A 27,816-nucleotide genomic window follows, 5' to 3' on the forward strand; every position below is an offset into this window, starting at 1 on the left:
TAGCAAGGGATACTACAGTGTGTAATATAGTATTCTACAGTATGCTACAACATTCTAAAGTAAGTACTACACATGCTCAAGGGATAGTACAGTGTGTAGTATAGTATTCTACAGCACACTACAAAAGTCTAGAGTAAGCACTATACGGTGAAGGGTTACTACAGCGTAGAATATAGGATTCTACAATGTACCACAGTTTACTACAGAATTCTATAGAATTCTATAGTAAGTACTATAGTATTCTATAGTAAACTGTAGTATTTGTTTTATGTGGGGAGCATAATCTGCAGGCAGTTGCAAATGAATGTAGTCAATGCACTAAAAACACCCAGACACATTCTGTAGAGAGGATGTTGAGGTCTTCCATATATTAAGGACTAATGTTGTGGCCTGTAAGCACCAGTAAGGAAATGCACCAGTAAGGAAATGTTCTGTGTGACTTCATGACATAAAACCGGATAGTAGAGGTAAAGGCATGTGTAGGCCACAGCACATTCTAGCCCTGGGTGTAGTACTTTCATTTAATATTCTGCTTTAGCAATGACAAATGTATTTCATTTTATGCCAACTTGTGACATGATTCAGATTAATAAGACCTTATTATGTAAGGTTGATTCATTTGGCACAAGTTAAAATCTACCTTGAAGAGACGTTTGAGGGATCTATAGATCTGTACGTTCTCTATAGTCGGCTATAATGAACTCAGTGACTGGGGAATATGGAAGTCTTATATAAAATGTATTATTCCATATTCATGTCAGTTCACAACATTTTATAGCAACATCCGCTGAAGTTCTCAGGGAAGGTATTTAGGCTACTAATATCAAGTCTTGAATACCAAACACCACATAAGGCTGTGCATAATTAGTGTCACAGCAATTTAGCTAAATCTTTTGTGTTGCAACCTACAATACGTTTCACGATGAGACTTTGACCCAAATATGTGTCTGAGTCAATCACAACTGCATTCAAATGCAGGTTTTGTAATTTAAAGAGTTAATTCAGAATAAAACCGCCTGGTTATGAAAGAGCCTGGTCATAACTTTGCATATAGCCATTTCCTTCCCTAAATGGTTATTTGTTAGAGCGTTGTAGTGTATGGAACTCATTGTAGAATAGAGTGACCCCTAATTTAGTATGACTGTCAATTAAAGTGGGTCTGTAAAACTTTATTCAGGTTTTTTAGGATCTCTTCATCATGGACGAAAACATCTGTGTGTGGTTATGATTTTATGTGAGCACTGCACTGACAATCGCAGGTTGGAACTTGGCATATATTCTATTGTCATGTTGTTTTACACCAATGGAGAAATGTGAATACAATCCTCATGTAGATTGGTGGAACCATGTTAAAGAGGCAATAGGACGCTTGTTTGTCTAACTTCACATGGTGTACATTACGAGTAGACAGTGGTAGTTGAAGTTGACTGCATTAGACAGTTCCACTTATGGCTCTCCGTGTGTCTCTCTCTGTGCCCTCCATGTGGCTGGGATTCCTGCAGTACTTGGCCTGTTTTGTTCCCCTCTTTGTAACTCAATGTAGAGACTGGGTGTCATTTGTCCCCTGTCCCCTTAGGGCAGAGCACTCTTACTCTGACAGATTTCCCACAACTGTAAATTGGACAACTCAGCCCCAAGAGATTTCCATCGGCTTCTTTCTCCTTTGTGTGAATTATTTATTTACTTGTGTCTGTGACGGAGTGCTGGAATGTTTTGTATGTGCATAGCTGTTCTCTGATTCTCCAGCCACCCCAGGTTGATCCTCACACTGTAATGACAAGACGTGAGAACTGAAATACACATTTCATGTTGTGTCATACATGCCACTGTGGCCTTTGAATGATTTAAAATGTCTCAGGAGAAAACTACAACTCACCCTGCCAGCCGATTCCACCACAGGAAGGAGGTTCAGTTAGACACAGAAGTCCATCCTGGAGACCAGATAGACTCTATTTCTGATAGTTTCATGTAGCAAAAGCTGCCTTTTGGGAATAGTTTCTGCTTTGGAGACAGTGTCCTCTATGACTCTGACAGTGTGTTCCGCTTGGCTTTACAGATAAAGCAGAGACACATTGTCAGGGAGACTTATAGATTGCAGGTCAGCTGAATGTTCACTCCTTCCTGGAGTGGCTGACAGCCCTGTGAGGTATTGATCGCGAACCTCTTTCTCAGAGACCATTATGCTCTATCACTTCATACAGCTACAGTAAGCGGTTGGTGGGTGGCAGTCACTATTGTGTACTTTTCCAAACTCCATAGTCAGTAGAACTTGAAATCGAAGTTTATTTGTAGCGAACACAGTTTAGCAGATGTTAAGGCCGGTGCAGCGAAATGCTTATATACTGTACTTCATAGCTTATACAGACCACATTAATGGAATTTTAAGGCCATTTATCTTTAATTGAAAGGTCATATATCAACACAATTTAGCTGTTGAGATCTACTGGAAGTGTCACCATGCAGCATAATACACATGGGGTAGGAATGTGAGTCAAGAGGATAAGTGGTGTTCAAACTCATTCATTTAGCTGTAATTAGAAGATGGCTGACAATTGCCTTACCCACTGTACATCCCGTTCCCACTCAGTAGATCGGTGCAGCAGGGTGCACAGTGCTCTGCACCGCTAGCGCCCTGATGGCTGTCTTTATATTTGGGTACGACCCTCAAAGACATAGCTGCGACCCCGGACACTTTGGCGCCCCACTCATGATGGTCCTCTTTATGTTTGGGTGCCAACCTCTGAACCGATGACACCCCATTAGAAGGACCTCCTTTATGTGAACACAGAACCTTGAAGAGAGCAACTCCTCTGGCATGTTGTTGATTGCAGGCACTCACTTGTTCTGTCTCAGTCTGTGAGCTCTTTATATCCATAGATCAGCCACGGGAAACTTGCCCGTCTTTTCTGGGCCCAGGATCAATTTCCCAAAAATAAATAAACAAATATTTTACTGTTGAGGGTTAGCATAGTAAAATATACAAGGTGCAATTTCGAAATTTGTTTGTGCATCAGCAGTTTTTTCTTGTTATGGCAGTCACTGGCAGTCACTAAATTAGACCATTTCAGCAAACATTTTTTAGAATGGAAAGTTAATCTAGCGGCCAGCTATCTAAACTTGTAGTAATCATGGTCGAACACGATTTTGCTTAGGGCCCCCAAGAATGTATTTGATTGTTGAATACATTGTACAGTAGGCCTGGGACGATACCAATATCGCATTATTTTATTAAAACATGACTCATGACTCTTTGGTCTTTTAAAAACATGCTTTATGTAAAATATTGTGTGCTATAGCTTTGAAAATAAATAAATGTGACTCTGGATGACAACATAATGAAGTTTGTTTCCAACATTAGGGCTGTTTTCCTAAAGAAGTTAAATCGACCTTCGTGTTTTGTTTCTTTGCCACGATAGTTACGAACTAAAGAGTATCGCTGTACTGGTATCATCCCTGTACAGTATCTTCTGCTTTATAGCATCCTGCTACATAGCCTACATCTAATCAAGATACTTTACATGGTGGTCGTGATGGATACCCCACTCAATAGATCTGGACTCACATAAACAAGTCTGTGTGTCCTGGAGTGGAAAAAAACGATCTCAAAGGAGAGAGAGTTAGTGTTGTAATTCTCAGCTTCCACCACCAACTCCACCACCTTACCTAACACATGACTGCCCTGCAGCCGCATTCCCACTCTAGTACTGGGGGAAAAGCTGTGAAAATGAAGACGTTTCTTCTTATTTCACACTCAGCGCTTGATCGCTGGCATCTTGTTATGTCCCATTTGCTTCCCTCCACTGGCTCTGATGAAAGCAGGGCAGCAAAGCTGTGACAGGACTTAAAGGGGCCCTCCATCAAAACACATTTGTTTGGGGTCTTTTTAGCCTGGCCATACCCCACCTCCATTCCCCTTTCTCCCTTCTCCTAGTCTCTATCTCTCATTAGTGGCTACCCCCCCACTCCCAACCCCAGTTCACTTTATTTAAGTTTGATGGGCTGATGCTTGAGACTAAGAACAAGAGGACGTCACACTCTGTCTTTTCCTGTTTAATCGGTCCACGACCTCTGTCTGAAAAGAGCGTCAATCTATGAAGGGAGGTGGAAAGGTCAATGGCTGCCCGTGACCCTGGATGGCTGTGTCCATTTGGATGGGTGGAGAAATGGGCCAACCAACAGATTTACCCCAGGAGATCTCTAACCCATCAATCAACAGTAACATTCATACACTTGTCAATATTAACATTCATACACTTATTCATGTGTTGCTTTAATTGCACGTTAATGGACCATATCTATTGCATTCTGTGAATTTTAAAGGATTTGTAGATGTGTGTCCTCAAAATGAAGACATATAGCTACCATCTGGTTGAATCCCATCCAAGGACTCTTTAATCATTGTCTACAAACACAATCTTAATTGTTTTGAGTTTAGTGCCAATCTTACAAGTTTTAATCATACTTGTCTCCTTCAAATCCCTCCAGTTACTAACATCTAACAACTGTTATTAATGAACTGTACATATTTGGCATGATGTCTGTCTGTAGAGAATAATTGGGACACGGGAATAAAGCAGAAAAGCTCTAATTAGTCTGAGTGTTTGATAGAACGTGGGTCTTAAACATGAGGGCTGACTGTCTCCTCCTTACCAGTCAAACCTCTGTCAAATGCTTGTTAAGTGGGCACTAATTTGTGAAATTATATCAGCTGTGAAGTGGAGAGTGAAGGGGGGGTGAGAGAGTTAGGGGTGAGGCAGCACGGGTGCGGCTGACGTGTGAAAAGGCATTGGGGTTAAGAAAAGGCTTTCCTCAGATGAACTGGTCAGGTCAAGGTCACGGTGGTTGGAGTCCTTGGAGTAACAGCAGACGTTGCATATAGACACACTACTAGTAAAATAAACTCAGCAACAAAAGAAATGTCCTCTCACTGTCAACTGCATAGAATTTCAGCAAACTTAACATGTGTAAATATTTGTATGAACATAACAGGATTCAACAACTGAGACATAAACTGAACAAGTTCCACAGACATGTGACTAACATAAATGGAATAATGTGTCCCTGAACTAAGGGGGGGGTCAAAATCAAAAGTAACAGTCAGTCTCTGGTGTGGACACCAGCTGCATTAAGTACTGCAGTGCATCTCCTTCTCATGGACTGCACCAGATTTGCCAGTTCTTGCTGTGAGATGTTACCCCACTTTTCCACCAAGGCACCTGCAAGTTCCCGGACATTTCGGGGGGAATGGCCCTAGCCCTCACCCTCCGATCCAACAGGTCCCAGACGTGCTCAATGGGATTGAGATCCAGGCTCTTCGCTGGCCATGGCAGAACACTGACATTCCTGTCTTGCAGGAAATCACGCACAGAACGAGCAGTATGGCTGGTGGCATTGTTATGCAGGAGGGTCATGTCAGGATGAGCCTGCAGGAAGGGTACCACATGAGGGAGGAGGATGTAACGCACAGCATTGAGATTGCCTGCAATGGCAACAAGGTTAGTCCGATGATGCTGTGACACACCGCCCCAGACTGTGACGGACCCTCCACCTCCAAATCGATCCTGCTCCAGAATACAGGCCTAGGTGTAATGCTCATTCCTTCGATGATAAACGCAAATCCGACCATCACCCCTGGTGAGACAAAACCGTGACTCATCAGTGAAGAGCACTTTTTGCCAGGCTTGTCCGGTCCAGCGACGGTGGGTTTATGCCCATAGGCGGCGTTGTTGCCGGTGATGTCTGGTGAGGGCCTGCCTTACAACAGTCCAGCCTCTCTCAGTTTATTGCGGACAGTCTGAGCACTGATGAAGGGATTGTGCGTTCCGTTCCTGGTGTAACTCGGGCAGTTGTTGTTGCCATCCAGTACCCGTCCCGCAGTTGTGATGTTCAGATGTACCGATCCTGTGCGGGTGTTGTTACACGTGGTCTGCCACTGCGAGGACGATCAGCTGTCCGTCCTGTCTCCCTGTAGCGCTGTCTTAGGCGCCTCACAGTACGAACATTGCAATTTATTGCCCTGGCCACATCTGCAGTCCTCATGCCTCCTTGCAGCATGCCTAAGGGACGTTCACGCAGATGAGCAGGCACCCTGGGCATCTTTCTTTTGGTGTTTGTCAGAGTCAGTAGAAAGGCCTCTTTAGTGTCCTAAGTTTTCATAACTGTGACTTAATTACCTACCGCCTGTAAGCTGTTAGTGTCTTAACGACCATTCCACAGATCCATGTTCATTAATTGTTTATGGTTTGTTCAACAACCATGGGAAACAGTGTTTAAACCCTTTACAATGAAGATCTGTGAAGTTATTTGGATTTTTACGAATTCTCTTTGAAAGACAGGGTCCTGAAAAGGGGAAGTTTCTTTTTTTGCTGAGTTTATGTTGTCTAGGTGTGTGTGTTGTTGTTTGTGTGTGTGTGTGTGTGTGTGTGTGTGTGTGTGTGTGTGTGTGTGTGTGTGTGTGTGTGTGTGTGTGTGTGTGTGTGTGTGTGTGTGTGTGTGTGTGTATGTGTGTGTGTGTGTGTGTGTGTGTGTGCTGAAATGAAAAGTATCCCAAACACAGAAACTCAAATCTGCTCTCCCTTTGCAGATAATTACCTGTGTAATGTGATTACCTCAATTCTGTTTTATTGTGTGACTTAGATTAGGGTTATGTTCATGTCATGCATGTGTTTCATTACAATGACTGACCTGTTTCATTTACAGTAACTGATGTGTTGGTGCTGGACTAATTCAGAGATTTGCCCATTCTAGTATTCAATAACATGTTGTAACTCAAAAACAGGATAATTAGGTGCATCACCAATGCCCTGGAGAAAAGGTTTTTTCCTCATTTCTTTAGACCAGGGGATTGTTTTCCCAGTATTTGTTACCCTTGAAGAGCTTCCGACATCGACGTTATGCAAATTGTTTTCTTTTTTTCTCTTTGGCCAGAGGACAGAGGAGCCAGAGAGGAGGCTGCACTACAAATCCTTGCTGGCTGTATAAAGAGTAGACTTTAACACCTGTTCTCCTTTACTAGATAAATAATGCATGGTCCTGTCCCAGAGCAGAGCAGAGGGAAAAAAACAGGCCAGGTTCACACAGGGAGCCAAGTGGGGTCTCCAGTGGGCACAGACAGATGCCAACCCCCCCTAACTCTGTGCGAGCATTACAATGCCAGGGAGCAGATTATACCCTGCCCATATTATACCCTCCCAAACTCCTGCTGTTTAATTTCAGCCCTGACTGGGAGCACTGCCGCTGGGAATGGCCCTGTCTTTATCTGTGGAGTATGGTTAGGTGGTAGTGTAGACATGATGCTGAGTACACAATTGCCCTTGGGTTATGTGAGGTACTGTATAGGTAAAGAATTGGAGGTATTGATGTGTTACTAAACCAAAATATATACGGTCAGCATGTGGTCAACACAAGGACAGAATAACCTTTTACCTCTGTGTCCCTCTTCCACAGTGGGAGGAGGTAAGTGGATACGATGAGAACATGAACACCATCCGCACCTACCAGGTGTGCAACGTGTTCGACAACAACCAGAACAACTGGGTCCGCACCAAGTACATTTGGCGTCGGGGTGCACAGCGGATCCACGTGGAAATGAAGTTCTCCGTGCGAGACTGCAGCTCCATCCCCAACGTGCCCGGCTCCTGTAAAGAGACTTTTAACCTGTACTACTATGAGTCAGACTCGGACACGGCCAACAAGGTGTCCCCACCATGGATGGAGAACCCCTGGATCAAGGTGGACACCATCGCGGCCGATGAGAGCTTCTCCCAGGTGGACCTTGGCGGCCGGGTGATGAAGATCAACACAGAGGTGCGGAGCTTCGGCCCCGTGTCCAAACACGGATTCTACCTGGCCTTCCAGGACTACGGCGGCTGCATGTCCCTCATCGCCGTGCGTGTCTTCTACAGGAAGTGTCCCCGCGTCATCCAGAACGGAGCTGTGTTTCAGGAGACCCTGTCTGGGGCAGAGAGCACCTCTCTGGTGGCAGCGCGAGGTGTGTGTATCTCCAACGGGGAGGAGGTGGACGTGCCCATCAAACTGTACTGCAACGGGGATGGGGAGTGGATGGTGCCCATCGGGCGCTGCATGTGCAAGGCTGGCCACGAGGCTGTGGAGAACGGGACTGTGTGTAGAGGTAAGGGCCACTCTCATCCCTCTCTCTTCAACTCTGTTATCCAGACCAGAAGGACACAGTAACCTTACAGAGCCAGTCAGCTGTACATTCATAACAGAGTAATCCAGACAGCAGAGCATACACACAGTACTTAACACTGTACCTGTCTGCATACTGCACTTCATGCTGCTCTAGGGATCAGATTATTCTATATGAACAGACAGTCTACGCTTGTAAAATATGGCCATGTATTGAATAAGTAAACAGGAGGATGGGATCGTCACACTTCACATTGGATAGTACATGTTGGCTCTACGGTCACATTTTCATATGAATGATCACTCCTAAGCTTTTCCAATAATAAACTGGTGAATATTACTTCACATATGTAACAGATGTGCTTCAGGTTATACTGTATATATGGCAGAATATGTATTTTTTGTTGAATTGGGCGAACATAGAACATGCCTAGTTCATTTCTAAAGCACTCTACAGGAAGAGGACTGTCAGATCAGAGGTGTTTGGACTCCAGTCACATAGGTCTGTCATAGCCTGGAGTTATTTATTACTTTCAATTCTCTACACGGTGTAATGGATGTAATCTTACACTTCCATTCAAATCCACGTAGAAAGGAAACAATTTCCTTGACTGGGAGAATTCTATTAAATGCATGACTTTACCTCAAGGGAAGCTGTAATGCTAATGCGTGTAGGATGTGTGAATATGTTACATTTGATCATTTTGTCATAGCTCTTCTCATTCCATATTCCAGCTCTGGTGGAAAAGGCTGTAAAGAGGTTAATATTTCGGTTTCTCACAGTGAAGGCTGAAGTTGATTTGATTTTAAGCCCATGATAGCTTTTCTAATGAAAACACAAACAGCCAAAATAAGATCAAAGCTGAGTAGGAGCATCAGATCTGTTGTTCTAGGTGCAATGCAGTGTTGAGTCAGTTAGCTACCACACACACCTACTGGGTACACCAAAATGTACAGTATTTCAAGGACAAGAGAAGATTTGCACCAAACGCCTACCTCCCATCATTCTTATCTTCAACTGGAATCCGTCGTGGTCCAGATCGATTTACCATTTCACAACATCAGTGTGCTCAGCCTCACCTGTGCTGCTTCGCCATTTTGCTGTGCGGCAGGTGATATTGGCTGGACGTGGTCAGAGAGCCATGTCCTCTGCTAACAGCAAAACAGGGCAGTTGCAGCCTGCAGCTTGCAGCCTGCAGACAAGGTCCACGCTGACACAGCCAGGCAGCCAGCCGGCAGGCACAATAAACCGCCCACCTGTGTTCCAGCCTGCCTGTGTACTGCTGCCTCTGTCATAAGCCTGCCTGTAATTACCCCACAGCCCCCAGCAGCTCTGGCTCTGGTTCTGCAGAGAGGAGGGACAGTGATGGGCGCTGTTGCTCTTCGCCTTGCTTCTCAAAACAGTACCTCCGCTCAATGACTGCTAATGAGGACAAGCACAGACCCTCCTTAAGGGATACACACCAATAAGAGGAGCATGGAGGATATCTGCTATAATTTGAAACCCCTGCATAATTAAACAAATCTGGTTGTTTTTTGACCTACATGTAATTCACTGCACTGTCGGATTGAAACGTCCCATGGGCATCCTCAATCACAGTGATTTGTGTGAAACTGGATTATACAATTCAATTGATGGCCATTCAATTGAAATGAACGTTTTTCAATCAATCACTGCTCGAGGGCTTGGCGGTGGCAGTGTTTAATCTTCGGCACATGTTGGGGTGTAGCGTTTTACCTTCCAGTTCCTTATCACCCTCCTGTTTATTTCTTCAACAGGGGAAAAATCTGCCTTAATTACAGAGGCTAGCCATCCAAGGTCCTCTGCTCTGAAGAGAAGCTTCTTTCACTACAGTCTTTCATGTTTGTCTTTTGGGCTCCCGAGTGGCGCAGCGGTCTAAGGCACTGCATCTCAGTGCCGGAGGCGTCACTATACTACCTGGTTCAAATCCAGGCTGTATCACATCCGTTTGTGATTGAGAGTCCCTTAGGGCGGCGCACAATTGGCCCAACGTCGCGCCAGAGTAGGCCGTCATTGTAAATAACAATTTGTTGTTAACTGACTAGCCTAGTTAAATAAAGGTTCAATTTAAAAAAATCATCAGCACCTCTGCTGTACTGAGAGTGGTTTTGTGTCAGCAAGGCCAAGGCTCAAACACACACACCGCTACCCAGTGTGTACAAGCAGATGTTTTTTTCAGTTTTTCTCAGTGTGGCTAGGTCTTCAGCGATAACATAGACACACTCAGTGGACTATTAAAACTTTATGAGCAGGATGCATTATCTTAGAGTGGAGCTGTGGCATGCAGCAAAACACTGGCATATAGATGGATTTCATAGGCACACAATAGTTATGACACTCAGTGCAAAAGAGGTGAAATGTGTGTGATACAAAATAAGAAAATAAATCATTAAAGATGAAAATGTTTATTGCTTGCTATTGTATGGTAAGCCTTTTTTATTCGATTTTTGATCGAGGCCTGTCATCGATTGGTATTTGTGGATTTATCTTTCTCCACATTGAAAGTTGATATCGCCGTGTGAGATTGTGGTAAGTGCCTTTTAACTGCCAGTGGTTGGGTAATGAATTGATTTATGAAAGATGCGCCTTTGCCCGCTCATGTTTGGGTAATGAATTGATTTGTGAAAGATGCCCTCTCAGGGAGTCTTCAGTATCCTCTTTCGGAGAGGATTATGGAACCACAGACAGAAAATAATATAACAGTGAAGATGAAAGAGCAGTCTTACGCCAATATTATTAATACGGCAAGTGATGCTTTTTCCAACACATTGGCAACAAGACGTAATTACACATGTATCAATTAAATCCTTGGCACGGCCCTTCGCAAATAATTACACTTTGACATGAAATCTGTCAAAATATTGACAATAGACAGCGCTGTTTCAATTTAAATTGCAGGGCTTTTCTCTGTGATCGTGTTACTAACCAGATGAAGTTACTTCACATAGTGCCAGGGGCAAATGAGGGTCTCTGAACAGAAAGGGCCCTGAAAGTAGAGATCGGATTACACTTCGAGCCTGAGGAGATGGTGGACCACAGAGACACACACATGGGGTCCTGTTCATCCTTGCCGTTCAGTTGAAATAAAAGCACTCTCTCTCTAGAAGGGTACAATGAGAGCCATGTTCAGGGGTGGAAATGCAAACTCCCTAACAATGCCCATGTGTGTTTTTTCTTGTAATCCGATCATCTAACCCCATGCTATTGTGGCTTTAAGGGTCTTGACTGTGGGAGTGTGTCTCATATTATGGAGCAATGAATGTTCAGACAGAGACGCAAAAGTCACATTTACAGTAAAAGTTTCGAACAGCACTAAGTAACCCTTGCACGTACAGTAGTTCTTTAACTAGTGCGTTTGAGGAAGGGGAATGCTGTAAAGTCACCACCGTAGTTTACACAGGCATGTCCCGCTGCACAGATATAAAAGGAAGCATTCAGCACACCACATCAAATACCTCTGCTTGACATCCATGACAGTTGAGGGTGTAGAATGTGAGGAACAGGAGACTGCATGGTCTTTCCTACTGACATGCAAAGAAAAGCCCAGTGTGAAACATGAGACAGCCTGACAGCTCACAGACTGTTACCTGAGAGAGGCCATGGGGGAACGGGATGGAATGCTACATTTGCACAGCTCACAGATTCAAAGCATTCATTAATGCTAAATTAGAAAGAATCAAGAATCAATATTAAAATGGACCCTCATAGCAAACATTCTGTATGGTCCTCAAACCAGTTTATTACTGGCTTGGTTACTCTCTCTCTCTGCTATCCCCTACATATGAAAATATAACAACAGACTCAGGTCAGATGAAGAGTATTCTAGGTCAGGTTGTGGAGAAACATCAATGTGTTTCTCTCCTCTTGGATGTGGTGAGATGTGGTGAGGTCTCTGTCAGTAGTGTGAGCTGAGCTGCCTGATGCTAGCTCTGCTGTTGCACATCTAAGGCAAGAAGATTAAAGAGGGGCGCTTTAGTAATCCTTCAGTCAAATGTAATGGTAGATACAGGGAGTTAGAGAGGATTAAGTGAGAAGGTGTGCCCTGGGATGGGCTGGCCATGGCATGATTGCATGGAAAAGGAAAAGGAGATGAGCCGCCCCCCACCCCTATACCCTTGCCACCACTGCTGAAAAGAATCCTAGGGGAAACACTGACATTTCTGCTGCAGCTGCCTTTATTTCCCAGGATGCCCTTGCCTTTAATTATAGCTCTAATTGACTAACAGCAAACATGGGGCATACACAGCCATGCATACACTTAGACATCCAACCCCTGCACTCTACAACCAGGCAAAAGCAAAACAAACACACCCCCTCAAGGCTTTTGCTGCACTGCATGTGCAAACAAAGGCACATGAAGGAGAATTCTGAGAGACAAGAGAAAACCTCCTTTAGAATCACTACATACTGTAGACACAATAAACTCACATTGAAGCTAATCCTATACATGTGATTATACGGTTACAGATTAAATCCTTTTAATATGCACATAAGGATGTCCACATTTACATCCCAATATAAATCATCCCAATATATGACTGACAAATATCATACAAAATACTAGTTGACTTTTTAAATCGATGCTTCAATTGAAAGTCTATTTCATGATTTGAGGGGCTGTTATACTGTAGGTTAATGGTGTGGTCTGTGAACCTTTACAAATAGTGTTGCAGCAGAAGGGGAACATTGGAGCTGTGGGACATCTTAGCTAACCACAGAGACTCTGGGGACCAGTCACATTCCTTTATTCCTTGTTCTCAACTGTGATGGGATTTCAGCCTGACCAGGTGTTTTCTCTGTCTTTGTCTCTGTCTCTGAGCACAGCACACATCTAAACAGCAGACTTCACAGAGCAGTAACCATTTACTCCAGCCCCCTACCCCTCCTCACACGCACACACTCACACAAACACAGAACGTATCATCCCTTTTATCCCAACAAATCCATCACATTGGAATGTGATACCGCGAGGTGAGATGTCGGCGACTCACCTCCAGCTCAGAGATCACGGCCTGTTTACTGTGTACACCTGTTCCATATGGCCGTGCTTGTGTTGGGTCCTACCCCATATGGCTCCTCGTGTACTGGGTTCAGTCCCCTGTCTGTCTCCTTATCCCACGCCATCTCTTTGGAATGCTGTGTGTCCGCCGTGCCGCCTCGGACCATCAAGACTCCCTGTTTTTCCAGACAGTGGTCTGGTGGTCTTGTGTGAAGGTAACCCCTGGTTCAGATAGCCTTCCCTCTGGGCAGGACATTCCGTTACTGGACGGGTGAGAGCCACACAAGCAGAATGAGATGCCTCCCTCTTTTTCTCATTAGGGACAGGACCGGAGCCTTCTCCAAACAAGCTCCTTCAGATGTCTCCATTCATGGCCTGTTAAAGTCTTCACTGCATTCCATCATCAAACGAATGGCCAGGGAGTGGGATGGATTGTGAGTCTGTCTGACAAAACATGAAAATAAGAGCTACAGTTGAAGCGACCTTGTTTGTCATTGACATATAAGTACATGGGTCAACATTTGAACAGACTGTAGACATACAGTATACAGTAACTCATGCAGTATGCTTTGTATACAGTCGGTCTGTTATAAAACAAAGTGCACGGAGAGAGCTGCTCTCCATTCCTGGCATAGGGTGAATGAATGTACCATGTGTGTTATGTGGACATAGTATCCCAGAGACGAGCCCAGTTGTTCTCACACAATTGACCCCCAGTTGCTTACTGAAAGGTAAACCCCAGATCGTGTTTCACCCCACGCTGTCATCCAATCTCATGGAACGTCATTCATGGGATGATGTTACACTAAACAGTAAGGCGGTTAATGTAGAGGCATGCATGGAGCCTTACATGGGAGGCTTAAAGTGCTGCCTGACAAAGAGTGGTAAAGATAAAGGGATATGATTCTTGGACAGATTACAGTACTGATTTAGAGATAGCGTTTGGAAGATAGAGATAAGTGATTTATGGGATGTAGTGGGCCAAGGCTAGATGGCACTATGTGTACTATACAGTAGAGTACAGTGATATAAAGCAGAGAACAGGGATTTCCTCCTTGGTGGAGGAGACACTTTTCAAACTATAATGGATTCTAAAATTAGAAAGCCAGCCCTGCAACAAAGACCTCCCCTCTTTTAAAGTTCAAGAGGTGTTTAAAGATTAAACAGGAGTGAGTGAGGGGAGAGAGGATACATAGAGCTACGGGTGACTCACTCTTAGCTGGGTTATCAGTGCTAGATGCCTCACTGCTCTATGACATACTGCACTAATAACCAGAGCAACAGAGCACTTTCCTCTTGGACAGCAGGCTAAAAGGAAGGCATACAGACAGAGAGCATACACTGCTCCTCTTCACCATAGAGTTAAGTGCACTATTGACACTGAGGGTTGAGAGGTGTATTCTGTTTGCGGTATACAACCAAACAATGCTGACCGCCTGGACCTACAGTATATTTGGTAATATGTTGCCAGAGAACAGAGACGGAATGTAGAAAGCGTAGCTATACCCAAAGGAAAAACAAAGGAGAATGTTCCATTAACATTTTATTTCACTGCTACAGCCTAGCAGGAAAACAACAGATAGCAAGTAGTATTCTTTGTGTCAAGGGCATTATCTCTCCGTAACCCCACTGAATCTCTCTGTGGTGATCATGGCCTCCACATCTTTTATCTAACAACAGATTTGGCTAATCTGAAAAATCTAGCCGTTTATATAGGGATTTATGTTTCTCAGAGATTCCAAGATGTTTAGAATTTCATTCGCTAGTGTAAACTGAAAAGTTGGATTTGATGCTAGCATGATATTGGAATGAAGTGGCGATATCAATGTTTTTGTCATCACTCCCATGAGACTTTCTGGCATTGTTTGAGGTTGAAATGGAAGACACTCATTTAAAAGCCTCCAGTGCAAAGTTAAGCTCTCTCCGCTCTCTCCTATCTCCCAGAAACACACCTCAGGAGGATTACTCTCTGTTTGCTTTGTCAGATTACTCTCTGATCAACAGGGTTTATTAACGTCTCTCTCCCCCCCAGCCTCAGCTTGCTCCACTTAGCCATGGCAGGTAGAGATGCCCTCACTTTTACACTCTCAAGCACATAGGCCTGCTGTATTGTACAGGCAGAGCTGGCCGTGTTTTCTGCATGGCACAGCGAGTCTAGGGTTTACTCTATCTTTGTGTAAAGAGCAAATGGTGTTCGTCTGAACTTTGGTCGTCTACATGTTCCTGTGTTCCATTTGGTAAAGTAGCCTGGTTTAGCTCTCAGCTGCCCGCTGCGGGGAGTCCTAGTGCACTAGCTCTAGGGGACAACCCAGCTGTGTAAATGCTTTAGTTACAGAATATTCAACATGTACAACACATTTTTTTCAGGCATCGACTAAGCAAATAAATGAGCCAATGTAATGAGCTGTTCCACTCCTCTGTGCATACCTGTAGCTGCTGGCTAGAAGGTAGAACGCTACTACACATTTTTTGTCCTACGACTCTGGTGAAGAAATGGGTTCATCTTAAGCAGTCGTCACTTTTGCGGTCAAAAAGCAAGCTGAGATCTCCCCCCCTGAATCTTTTTTAAACATAATGTTTTACATTAACCTAATAAAAACAGTTGTAATACATTATTATAGCTATATATCTTGCTTGCCAACATTGATCTTCTCAAACCATATTATATTTCATAACTCATGCTTTGATAACAAAATGTATCAGTTGGTGATGCACTTGCGAGGCACAGCTGAGCATAAATTGAAATAATTTGTAAATCATTTTTTATTTTTTATTTTACTGGACTGATGGTACCTGCATCTGATGGTCATGGTGCTTTCAAGACAACTAGGTCTCGGAAAAAGCTATTTCAAATCATGACGCCAGTGAACTTCAGATCGGAAAATTCAGAGCTCTAGAAAGATGCCAGAGTTTCCGAGTTGGATGACTGTTCAAAATGATTTTTCCAAGACTGCAGTCGTTTTTTTTCAGAGTTTGCTGTTGTTTTGAACACGACATTAGTCTTAGCGGAGGGAGGGAGGGAGGGAGGGAGGGAGGGAGGGAGGGAGGGAGGGAGGGAGGGAGGGAGAGAGAGAGCAGCAAAGGGTCTGCCTCTCACGGTCCCTGCTCTCTCCTTCCTTTCTTCAAGGTGAGGCAGAGAGAGGGGACATAGTCTTCGACCAGATGGCAAAACTCGAGTCGCACCGCATCTGCTTTTGGCACAAATTCATGTTGTTCCTATGACCAGAGAAAGTTAAATATTCCTCGATATTAAAATAGACACGACGAGCTGCTAATAATAATAAAAACACGGGGCTATCAATACACTTGGCTACTCATTCATTGCAGCGCGAGTGGAAGTAGACAGAAGAACGTTTTATGTTTTGTAATAGTGTTGAGTAAAAAAAGTTTTGACAGTTCTGCTGAATAAAACTCTGACATGAAGTCACTCATAAAAACAGCAGGTCTTGGCTGTATTCTTTAACAGTCTCTCTCTGGCCATGGTTTTAAAAGTTATCAAATCTCACGTAGGCTAGTATCAAACTTTGCTGTGACCGGGGTCGTGGAAGCTGTAGATAGGCACGATAATTTGTGCTATCCGATTGACCAGCGCATTAGAAGCACTCGATTTAACCACAGATTTCCCGTTCTGCCGGGGCGTAGGAGCATTTGTCTTTTCAGCCAAATTAAATGGTTCAAAATGGGAACACTTTGTCTACCCTGTGTGCAGGCTTTTGAATCAAGTGCACCTACTGCCAGCATCAAAAAATGTTTTGCAAAAAAGGACCACAAGCCTTTATGCCTATCGTTGGCTTTTCTACCGAAATGTTAGGTGATCGACTAGGAATGCCCTGAAGATCGAACAGTCAATCGCGGATTGAGGAATTCTTTCACCTCTTATTTGAAAGATGAAAGAAATTAAACCATTCAGTAATCCTTATCTAGTCAGTGAGGATAGTTTAGCCAGTACATTGAAGGTCCATGGTTTGAATCAGTCAATTGAAATAAATTCATTAGGCCCTAATCTTTGGATTTCACATGGGAATACAGATATGCATCTGTTGGTCACAGATACAGTACCTTAAATCAGAAAACCAGTCAGTATCTGGTGTGACCACTATTTGCCTCATCCAGTGCATGTCAGGCTGTGGGTAACTGGTGCATGGAATCAGGTGCAGGAGAACAGAGATGAGTGTACAAGGTAATTTATTCCACGAACAGCACCAGTATAAAACAAATACTAAAGGTGCGTGAAAATACCGGTCACTCTGAAATAACGGGCGTAAATACGAAGCCGGCAAACAATACCAGCCAACAAGTAACGACCTGAACATTATATACAAACACACACACAAACATGGGGGAAACAGAGGGTTAAATAATGAACATGTAATTGGGGATAGAAACCAGGTGTGTAGAAAACAAAGACAAAACAAATGGTTAATGAAAAGTGGATCGGCGATGGCTAGAAAGCCGGTGACGTCGACCGCCGACCGCCGCCGAACAAGGAGAGGGATCGACTTCGGCGGAAGTCGTGACAGCGCAACACATCTCCTTCGCATAGAGTTGATCAGGCTGATGATTGTGGCCTGTGGAATGTTGTCCCACTCCTCCTTAATGGCTGTGCGAAATTGCTGTATATTGGCGGGAACTGAAACATGCTGTCGTACATGTCAATCCAGAGCATTCCAAACATGGTGACATTTCTGGTGAGTATGTAGACCATGGAATAACTGGGATATTTGTGGAATTGTGAATTGTGTACTGATCCTTGTGACATAGGGCAGTGCATTATCATGCTGCAACATGAGGTGATGGCGGCGGATGAATGGCACGATGTTGGGCCATCTCGTCACAGTATCCCTGTGCTTTCAAATTGCCATCGATAAAATGCAATTGTGTTCGTAGCTTATGCCTGCACATACCATAACCCCACCGCCACCATGGGACACTCTGTTCCCAACATTGACATCAGCAAACCGCTCGCCCACAAGACGCAATTCACGTGGTCTGCGGTTGTTAGTTTGTTTGGACATACATCCAAATTCTCTAAAACTATGGTAGAGAAATTAACATTAAATTATCTAGTAACAGCTCTGGTGGACATTTCTGCAGTCAGCATGCCAATTACACGCTCCCTCAAAACTTGAGACATCTGTGGCATTGTGTTGTGTGACAAAAATGCACATTTTAGAGTGGCCTTATATTGTCCCCAGCGCAAGGTGCATCTGTGTAATGACCATGCTTTGTAATCAACTTCTTGATATGACACACCTGTCAGGTATGATGGATTATCTTGGCAAAGGAGAAATGCTCACTAACAGGTGTAAACAAATTTGTGCACAAATATGGAGAGAAGTAAGCTTGTGCATATGGAGAATTTCTGCTGTCTTTTATTTCAGCTCATGAAACATGAGACCAACACTTTACATGTTGCGTTTATATTTTTGTTTAGTGTATAATTTTTCACAGGTGTAGTTTGTAAACCTTTTGGGATTCTCTGTTTATACAACCTACATAACAGGAGGTACAGTGAGGGGAAAAAGTATTTGATCCCCTGCTGATTTTGTACGTTTGCCCACTGACAAAGAAATGATCAGTCTATCATTTTAATGGTAGCTTTATTTGAACAGTGAGAGACAGAATAACAACAAAAGAATCCAGAAAAACGCATGTCTAAAATGTTATAAATTGATTTGCATTTTAATGAGGGAAATAAGAATTTGACCCCCTCTCAATCAGAAAGATTTCTGGCTCCCAGATGTCTTTTATACAGGTAACGAGCTGAGATTAGGAGCACACTCTTAAAGGGAATGCTCCTAATCTCAGCTTGTTACCTGTATAAGAGACACCTGTCCACAGAAGCAATCAATCAATCAGATTCCAAACTCTCCACCATGGCCAAGACCAAAGAGCTCTCCAAGGATGTCAGGGACAAGATTGTAGACCTACACAAGGCTGGAATGGGCTACAAGACCATCGCCAAGCAGCTTGGTGAGAAGGTGACAACAGTTGGTGCGATTATTCGCAAATGGAAGAAACACAAAATAACTGTCAATCTCCCTCGGCCTGGGGCTCCATGCAAGATCTCACCTCGTGGAGTTGCAATGATCATGAGAACGGTGAGGAATCAGCCCAGAACTACACGGGAGGATCTTGTCAATGATCTCAAGGCAGCTGGGACCATAGTCACCAAGAAAACAATTTGTAACACATTACGCCGTGAAGGACTGAAATCCTGCAGCGCCCGCAAGGTCCCCCTGCTCAAGAAAGCACATATACATGCCCGTCTGAAGCTTGCCAATGAACATCTGAATGATTCAGAGGACAACTGCGTGAAAGTTTTGTGGTCAGATGAGACCCAAATTTAGCTTTTTGGCATCAACTCAACTCGCCGTGTTTGGAGGAGGAGGAATGCTGCCTATGATCCCAGGACACCATCCCCACCGTCAAACATGGAGGTGGAAACATTATGCTTTTGAGGTGTTTTTCTGCTAAGGGGACAGGACAACTTCACCATATCAAAGGGACGATGGACGGGGCCATATACCGTCAAATCTTGGGTGAGAACCTTCTTCCCTCAGCCAGGGCATAGAAAATGGGTCGTGGATGGGTATTCCAGCATGACAATGACCCAAAACCCACGGCCAAGGCAACAAAGGAATGGCTCAAGAACAAGCACATTAAGGTCCTGGAGTGGCCTAGCCAGTCTCCAGACCTTAATCCCATAGAATATCTGTGGAGGGAGCTGAAGGTTCGAGTTGCCAAACGTCAGCCTCAAAACCTTAATGACTTGGAGAAGATCTGCAAAGAGGAGTGGGACAAAATCCCTCCTGAGATGTGTGCAAACCTGGTGGCCAACTACAAGAAACGTCTGACCTCTGTGATTGCCAACAAGGGTTTTGCCACCAAGTACTAAGTCATGTTTTGCAGAGGGGTCAAATACTTATTTCCCTCATTAAAATGCAAATCAATTTATTACATTTTTGACATGCGTTTTTCTGGATTTCTTTGTTGTTATTCTGTCTCACTGTTCAAATAAACTTACCATTAAAATTATAGACTGATCATTTCTTTGTCAGTGGGCAAACGTACAAAATCAGCAGGGGATCAAATACTTTTTTTCCCTCACTGTATGATATAAATTGCTAATGGCATAAATAGTGTGATATTTTGCCTTGTGTGAAATAAATAAAGCTGTTTTCCATGTTCCTCTCAGGGTGAGTTGAAATGCAATGCTGGGAGATTATGCATTTCTTCATGCCCATAAAATAATTTTAAAAAATGTGCCTTTGTTTATTAGATAAACCTCTGAGATTCACAGTAGCCTACAGCATCTTGAATGAATTAAGAGAGGGGAAATCCTTCATAGTGAATTATGTATGTCAATGCTGTAAATATTGGGTGTCCATTGGACTTTATTCTCCTCTTACAGCTAACACACACTCTCCATATTCCAGGACATTCAGAATACTTTGTGTGTTTACACATTGTCCATAGCTGATGTTTCCCATGCACCTTCAATGCACTGATAATCTCAACAAAGAAATGGGACAATACCTCTTTGTGGTAGCTTACCTCTACAGTGGTGGAAAAAGTACCCAATTGTCATACTTGAGTAAATTAAAGATACCTTAATAGAAAATGACTCAATTAAAAGTGAAAGCCATCTAGTAAAATACTACTTGAGTAAAAGTCTAAAAGTATTTGGTTTTAAATATACATAAGTATTAAAAGTAAATGTAATTGATTAAATGGACCGATTTACAAGTTTTCTCTCTGAAAAATTTAGTTAATTTAATCTGATTGTCATAAGGTTCCATGACTTTGTCCACACAGGGCATGTGGGCACACAAAATACATTTGGATGATGTTCATGACATTTTGAGTGTTTTATTTAACTTTTGTACACCTGTGGTGTCATTAGAAATGAATGGATGAGACTAAAATTAGTGTATAAAATTGAGTTCAGGCACATGCCCATTCATCAGATGGACACACTTCCTCTCCCCGACCCCCACATGCATGTATGTTTGAGCACACACACACACACACACACACACACACACACACACACACACACACACACACACACACACACACACACACACACACACACACACGTCACTTTCATTTTGAGGCCTTGCTCACAGTTCATTCTATGGCAGCACAATGACCAAACGATATTCTGTATGTGTGTATGTGAGGCTCTTGATCATATCTTTGATCATGACACTGGTGAGGAGGAGAGAGGCCAGGAAACTGACAGTGAAGATGCATTAGAGCAGGAAGTGTCAGAAGTTGAAGACAACACAGAATATGATCCAGACCAAGAGACAACCATTGTGGAACAATCCAGTGATGAGGGAGAGGGCCCTGCTGAGGTTGTTGTTACATTCCGGTCAAAGAATGGGCATTTGTCCTGGTCTTCATCCCCACCTGAGAGGAGAGGTCGGCTGAAAATGTTATCAGCATGACCCCAGGGCCAACGAGATAAGCCGTATCCCGGGGTTGATGACATAAAATCCTGCTTCGAACCGTTCCTGACTGAGACAATGGAAACTATAGTGATAAACATGACCAACTTGGAGGGGAGACGCATTTACAAAGACAACTGGAAGGAGGTGGACTGGACAGACGTACAAGAAGACGTGGGTCTCTTGATTTTGGCTGGTGTGTTCAGATCCAGAAACTAATCTACCACCAGTTTATGGGATGCAGAGTCTGGTCGGGCAATTTTTCATGCCACTATGTCACTCCAGACATTTCACATGTTGTCACGGGTGATTTGCATCGACAACCGTGATACAAGACCAGGCCGCCGTCAACAAGACAAGCTGGCAGCGATCAGAGAGGTTTGGCACAAGTGGGTGGAGCGCCTGCCACTCATCTATAACCCAAGTCCAGACATCACAGTGGATGAGCGTCTCGTTGCTGCCCATTCAAACAGTACATGCCAAGCAGACCGTCTAAATATGGAATAAAGATATGGGCAGCATTTGATGCCAGGACAAATTATGCCTGGAACATGCAGGTTTACACCAGGAAACCTGCTGACGGTGTTCCCGTAAAGGAACCAGGGGAAGTGGGTGGTCCTGGAAATGACTGCAGGTCTCCAGGGGCACAACATAACATGTGACAATTTATTCACCTCATATGTTCTTGGTCAGGAGCTGCTCCCAAAACAATTACCATGGTGGGGACGGTCAGAAGGCACATGCCTGAGTTGCCTCCTGCCTTACTCACTACCATGGACAAGGATTGTTTTTCCTCTAAATTTGCCTTCACCGGTACACACACTCTTGTGTCCTACTGCCCGAAGAAAAAGAAGAATGTGCTCCTGATGACAACTCTGCACAGGGATGCCGCTGTGAGTACCAGGGAGGACAAGAAGCCCAACGCTGTCCTGGATTACAACAGGAACAAAGAGGAGCTGACCACCTTGATAAGGTATGTTACTCCTTATCTTTCAAGTCTCATGTACTTTTTCTTCTATTACCAGATTGTTTTATCTGCACCATAAAAATAAGACATGTTGTTGTTTGGTGAAATGCTCATTGAATTTGTAAACAATATGGAGTCAATTCTATTAATTTGAATATGTAAATATGTTTTAGATGTGATAAATTAAAACAATGCTTTGATGCAATTTTTTCACGTTACTATGCAAGACATGAAGTATTACTTGTATGTACTCATTATTTCATTTACTGATTGTTGCACTTTTGCAGGTTACTGGCACATACTCTTGTAAGAGGATGACGGCACGTTGGCCCATGGTGGTGTTCTTCAACATCCTAGATGTGTCGGCCTACAACACCTTTGTGGTGTGGATGGAGGTGATTCCAGGCTGGAAGCAGGGGAAATTCTTCAAGAGGAGTCTATTCCTAGAAGAGTTGGGAAAGCCATGGTGGCACCCCTCATTCAAAGGCGCCAACACCTTCCTGGAACACCATCCTCTGCTGGATTGGTGAGAGATATACAAGGGCCAGAAGCAAGATCTACGGACGCCAGAGACAGAAGAGACAAAAGGAAGAGGTGCATTCTGTGTGCACCAAGAGATGTCAAAACGAGCATTATGTGCCATAAATGCAGTGCATATACAGTGCTCAAAAAAATAAAGGGAACACTTAAACAACACAATGTAACTCCAAGTCAATCACACTTCTGTGAAATCAAACTGTCCACTTAGGAAGCAACACTGATTGACAATAAATTTCACATGCTGTTGTGCAAATGGAATAGACAACAGGTGGAAATTATAGGCAATTAGCAAGACACCCCCAATAAAGGAGTGGTTCTGCAGGTGGGGACCACAGACCACTTCTAAGTTCCTATGCTTCCTGGCTGATGTTTTGGTCACTTTTGAATGCTGGCGGTGCTTTCACTCTAGTGGTAGCATGAGACGGAGTCTACAACCCACACAAGTGGCTCAGGTAGTGCAGCTCATCCAGGATGGCACATCAATGCGAGCTGTGGCAAGAAGGTTTGCTGTGTCTGTCAGCGTAGTGTCCAGAGCATGGAGGTGCTACCAGGAGACAGGCCAGTAAATCAGAAGATGTGGAGGAGGCCGTAGGAGGGCAACAACCCAGCAGCAGGACCGCTACCTCCGCCTTTGTGCAAGGAGGAGCAGGAGAAGCACTGCCAGAGCCCTGCAAAATGACCTCCAGCAGGCCACAAATGTGCATGTGTCTGCTCAAATGGTCAGAAACAGACTCCATGAGGGTGGTATGAGGGCCCGACGTCCACAGGTGGGGGTTGTACTTACAGCCCAACACCGTGCAGGACGTTTGGCATTTGCCAGAGAACACCAAGATTGGCAAATTCGCCACTGGCGCCCTGTGCTCTTCACAGATTAAATCAGGTTCACACTGAGCACGTGACAGACGTGACAGAGTCTGGAGACGCCATGGAGAACGTTCTGCTGCCTGCAACATCCTCCAGCATGACCGGTTTGGCGGTGGGTCAGTCATGGTGTGGGGTGGCATTTCTTTGGGGGGCCGCACAGCCCTCCATGTGCTCGCCAGAGGTAGCCTGACTGCCATTAGGTCCCGAGATGAGATCCTCAGACCCATTGTGAGACCATATGCTGGTGCGGTTGGCCCTGGGTTCCTCCTAATGCAAGACAAGGCTAGACCTCATGTGGCTGGAGTGTGTCAGCAGTTCCTGCAAGAGGAAGGCATTGATGCTATGGACTGGCCCGCCCGTTCCCCAGACCTGAATCCAATTGAGCACATCTGGGACATCATGTCTCGCTCCATCCACCAACGCCACGTTGCACCACAGACTGTCCAGGAGTTGGCGGATGCTTTAGTCCAGGTCTGGGAGCAGATCCCTCAGGAGACCATCCGCCACCTCATCAGGAGCATGCCCAGGCGTTGTAGGGAGGTCATACAGGCACGTGGAGGCCACACACACTACTGAGCCTCATTTTGACTTGTTTTAAGGACATTACATCAAAGTTGGATCAGCCTGTAGTGTGGTTTTCCACTTTAATTTTGAGTGTGACTCCAAATCCAGACCTCCATGGGTTGATAAATTGGATTTCCATTGATTATTTTTGTGTGATTTTGTTGTCAGCACATTCAACTATGTAAAGAAAAAAGTATTTAATAAGATTATTTCTTTCATTCAGATCTAGGATGTGTTGTTTAAGTGTTCCCTTTATTTTTTTGAGCAGTATATTTGTAAGGCACATGCAACTACCACCACGTATTGTCCAACATGTGCATGAGAACATACAAAATGTAACCACAATTGATTGACAGATTGTGAACATTTTAATGTTTTTGTTATTGTTAGTAATACGGTTATTGTTACTTTTGTTCTTTAATGTGTTCTGACATTCATTTTGTAACATGGTAAAGTTTTCATGTGTAGTTTTGGGCCTATGTCCTTTCTTTACTAGTAAAATCATACTGGTCAGTTTTGACCGGGAACACAACAGATGTTATTTTGTGCCACTATTTAAACATTTGAAATGGTTTCAAAGCATATGTCCTTGTTAAACTTTGACACAAAATAATTTGTGATAAAGAGCACAATATGTTTCATCTGAGTATTTGTTATAGTCAAAATAATCCTTACATTATGCTTTTTTTTACTCAAAACGAGTTGTATGAGCTCAGGTCAATGAGGCCTACAGGCCATAAATAGCAAGTAGAAATTCACAACATGTAATGTTCACAATAACTTAAGTTGATAAAAATATCTAACACAACATTAGGTGATAATATATGTATTGTTATGGATTTATAATCAGCTATAATGGGGCGGTCATTTTGGACCGGGAACACAGAATTAATTAACATGAAACGAACACAACAGGAGGGTTAAGTATCAAAAGTAAAAGTATAAATCATTTCAAATTCCTTATATTAAGCAAACCAGATGGCACCACTTTCTTGTTTGTTTTTGAAATTTACGGATAGCCAGCGGCACACTGCAACACTCAGACATAATTTACAAACAACACATTTGTGTTTAGCGAGTCTGCCACATCAGAGGCAGTAGATGAGGAGGGATGTTCTCATGATAAGTGTGTGAATTAGACAATTTTCCTGTCCTGCAAAGCATTCAAAATGTAACGAGTACTTTTAGGTGTCAGGGAAAATGTATGGAGTAAAAAGTACATTATTTTCTTTAGGAATGTAGTGAAGGAAAAGTAAAAGTTGTCAAAAATAAAATTGTAAAGTACAGATACCAAAAAAGACTTAAGTAGTACTTGAAAGTATTTTTTGTTAATTACTTTACACCACTGCCTCTTTATTGCATACCAATCGATACTCCATATAAACCAATACTTATCTTTTATGAAAGGAAGCGTTCCAAGCACCAGTACAGCTCTGAATAAAAGCCCAGCTGCAGAATGGTGATAGTTTGGAATGCATCCTAGAAAAAAACACAGTGCCTTAGAAGAGTGAGTCTAAGGAATCGATGCTGTGCTGTGTGACCCGCCCAGCCAGCCCAGCCATTGTGTCGTGCTGCGTGTTAATGTGTATGGTGTAACACTGTGGCGTTTAAAGTGTGAAGGCCACAGGGTGGTGGCTCCAGGCTGTGGAGAGACAGAGACTCAGAGGTGAGCCAGAGAGGCTGCTGGGTAAACACTATCATATTCATTGCTCTGCTCTCCCCCGCTCCCACACTGCCACGACATTAGGACATGAACCAACCACCACTGTTTACCATCAAGCCAGGATTGGCCAGTCACTGTATCGGTGCCTGGGAGCTGTTGCCTTCCTGCTGAGATTGGTGCGGTGTTGTGCATTGTGGTCAACTACAAGGCTGCAGTCCTTGTTGAGTTATTTGGGCAGCGTGCATGGGGGAGGTTCTTTGCGTGTTAACTGGCAATTGGGGGGTTGTTTTGTTTCTTACTGGTGCCAGCAGACACTGTGTGGCACCGTCTCGACGCACCACGACTGCCCTGCTTCTTGTCAGGAGATGGGCATCCTCTCTTCGTGAAATAACCCGGCTTACAACAGCTAGCGTCTGGAAGACATTAGTCCTGTTATTAATGAGGTTGTTTTGATTCTCTTCTTCCCCTCTGTATGAAAATGACTGCGATGCTAAGGCTTTTGCTGAAACCGACAGGCTAGGCTTAGCTTAGTCAGCTCTGAGGGGGAGTCTGCTGAGGAAGCGCCCATGATAGATGTATCTTTAAAACCACACTACATGATGCTATGCACTTGGCAGTGGACTGGATTCCTCTCCTCTTACAGTGAGCTATGATCCAGTGAGCTCAGTATTCCACAGTTTAAGGTTATCAACAGTATGATAACGATACAATGTGGGATAAGCTCAGTTGATAATCAAGGGTGTTGTATTATCCTATTAGTCAAATGGATAATACTTGATAGGACTGGTTATCCCAAACTGTTTCATGTACAGTATCATGGTGCGACACATTAGTGTGTTCTTTGAGAATGTAGGATGTCTCTGCAGACAGTGCAATATGAAAAGTCAAGTGGGTTGATCTCCACACACTTAGAAACTGGACTCTGGGATGTAAAGGCTCCAGTCCTAGCCTTGTGATGCTATCCACAGCTAATGGGGCACACACACTCACACACACACACTCACAAATACACATGGTCACAAACACACACACACACACACAGTCACACACACAGTCACTCACACATGAACACACACTCACAAATACACATGGTCACAACACACATGGTCACAAACAGACACACAGTCACTCACACATGCACACACACAGACACACACATACTGTTGTCCAGAGCTAATGAAGGGTCTTGATGGATGTGTTTGCCGAACTCAAGACTAGACATTTTAACATTATTGATCCCAGAGCACAGCAGGGAAAATCAGACTGGGAACACAATGTCTGGACTCATCACACACTGCTACATTTTTCACCCTCGCCCAATCTCCCTACTTGAGCTTAAACATATCATTCAGTTAGTTGAAATATAAATGGCCTACATTCTATGAATATTTGATTACAATGAATATCATGTCGTGTGTGTTGCCTGGAGGGGCGCTCGTGTGACATTGACACTGAATAAAATGTGACATTCTCAAATACAGCAGGGGATATCTCCCTCTCCATGGGAAGAAGCTCTCACCCGAGAAGACATTTGGAAGTCATCTCCATCTAAAATAAGCGGCCTAGACTCGAGACTGGAATGATGTCACTCGC

At 43.8% G+C, this 27,816-nt stretch overlaps 1 protein-coding gene across 9 annotated transcripts in view; it reads left to right on the forward strand.

Moving 5' to 3' along the window:
• Nucleotides 1-27,816, forward strand: part of ephb2b (eph receptor B2b) — a 171,504-nt gene that overhangs the window by 73,635 nt on the left and 70,053 nt on the right. For all 9 annotated transcript variants that reach the window (XM_045705124.1, XM_014166655.2, XM_045705126.1 and 6 more), the window contains exon 3: nucleotides 7,447-8,131. In XM_045705124.1, coding sequence (XP_045561080.1) covers nucleotides 7,447-8,131 — 685 coding nt within the window. The remainder of the gene's footprint in view (nucleotides 1-7,446; nucleotides 8,132-27,816) is intronic.

The sequence above is a fragment of the Salmo salar genome, chromosome ssa22 (genome assembly GCF_905237065.1).
Source record: "Salmo salar chromosome ssa22, Ssal_v3.1, whole genome shotgun sequence".
Taxonomy (NCBI): Eukaryota; Metazoa; Chordata; class Actinopteri; order Salmoniformes; family Salmonidae; genus Salmo; species Salmo salar.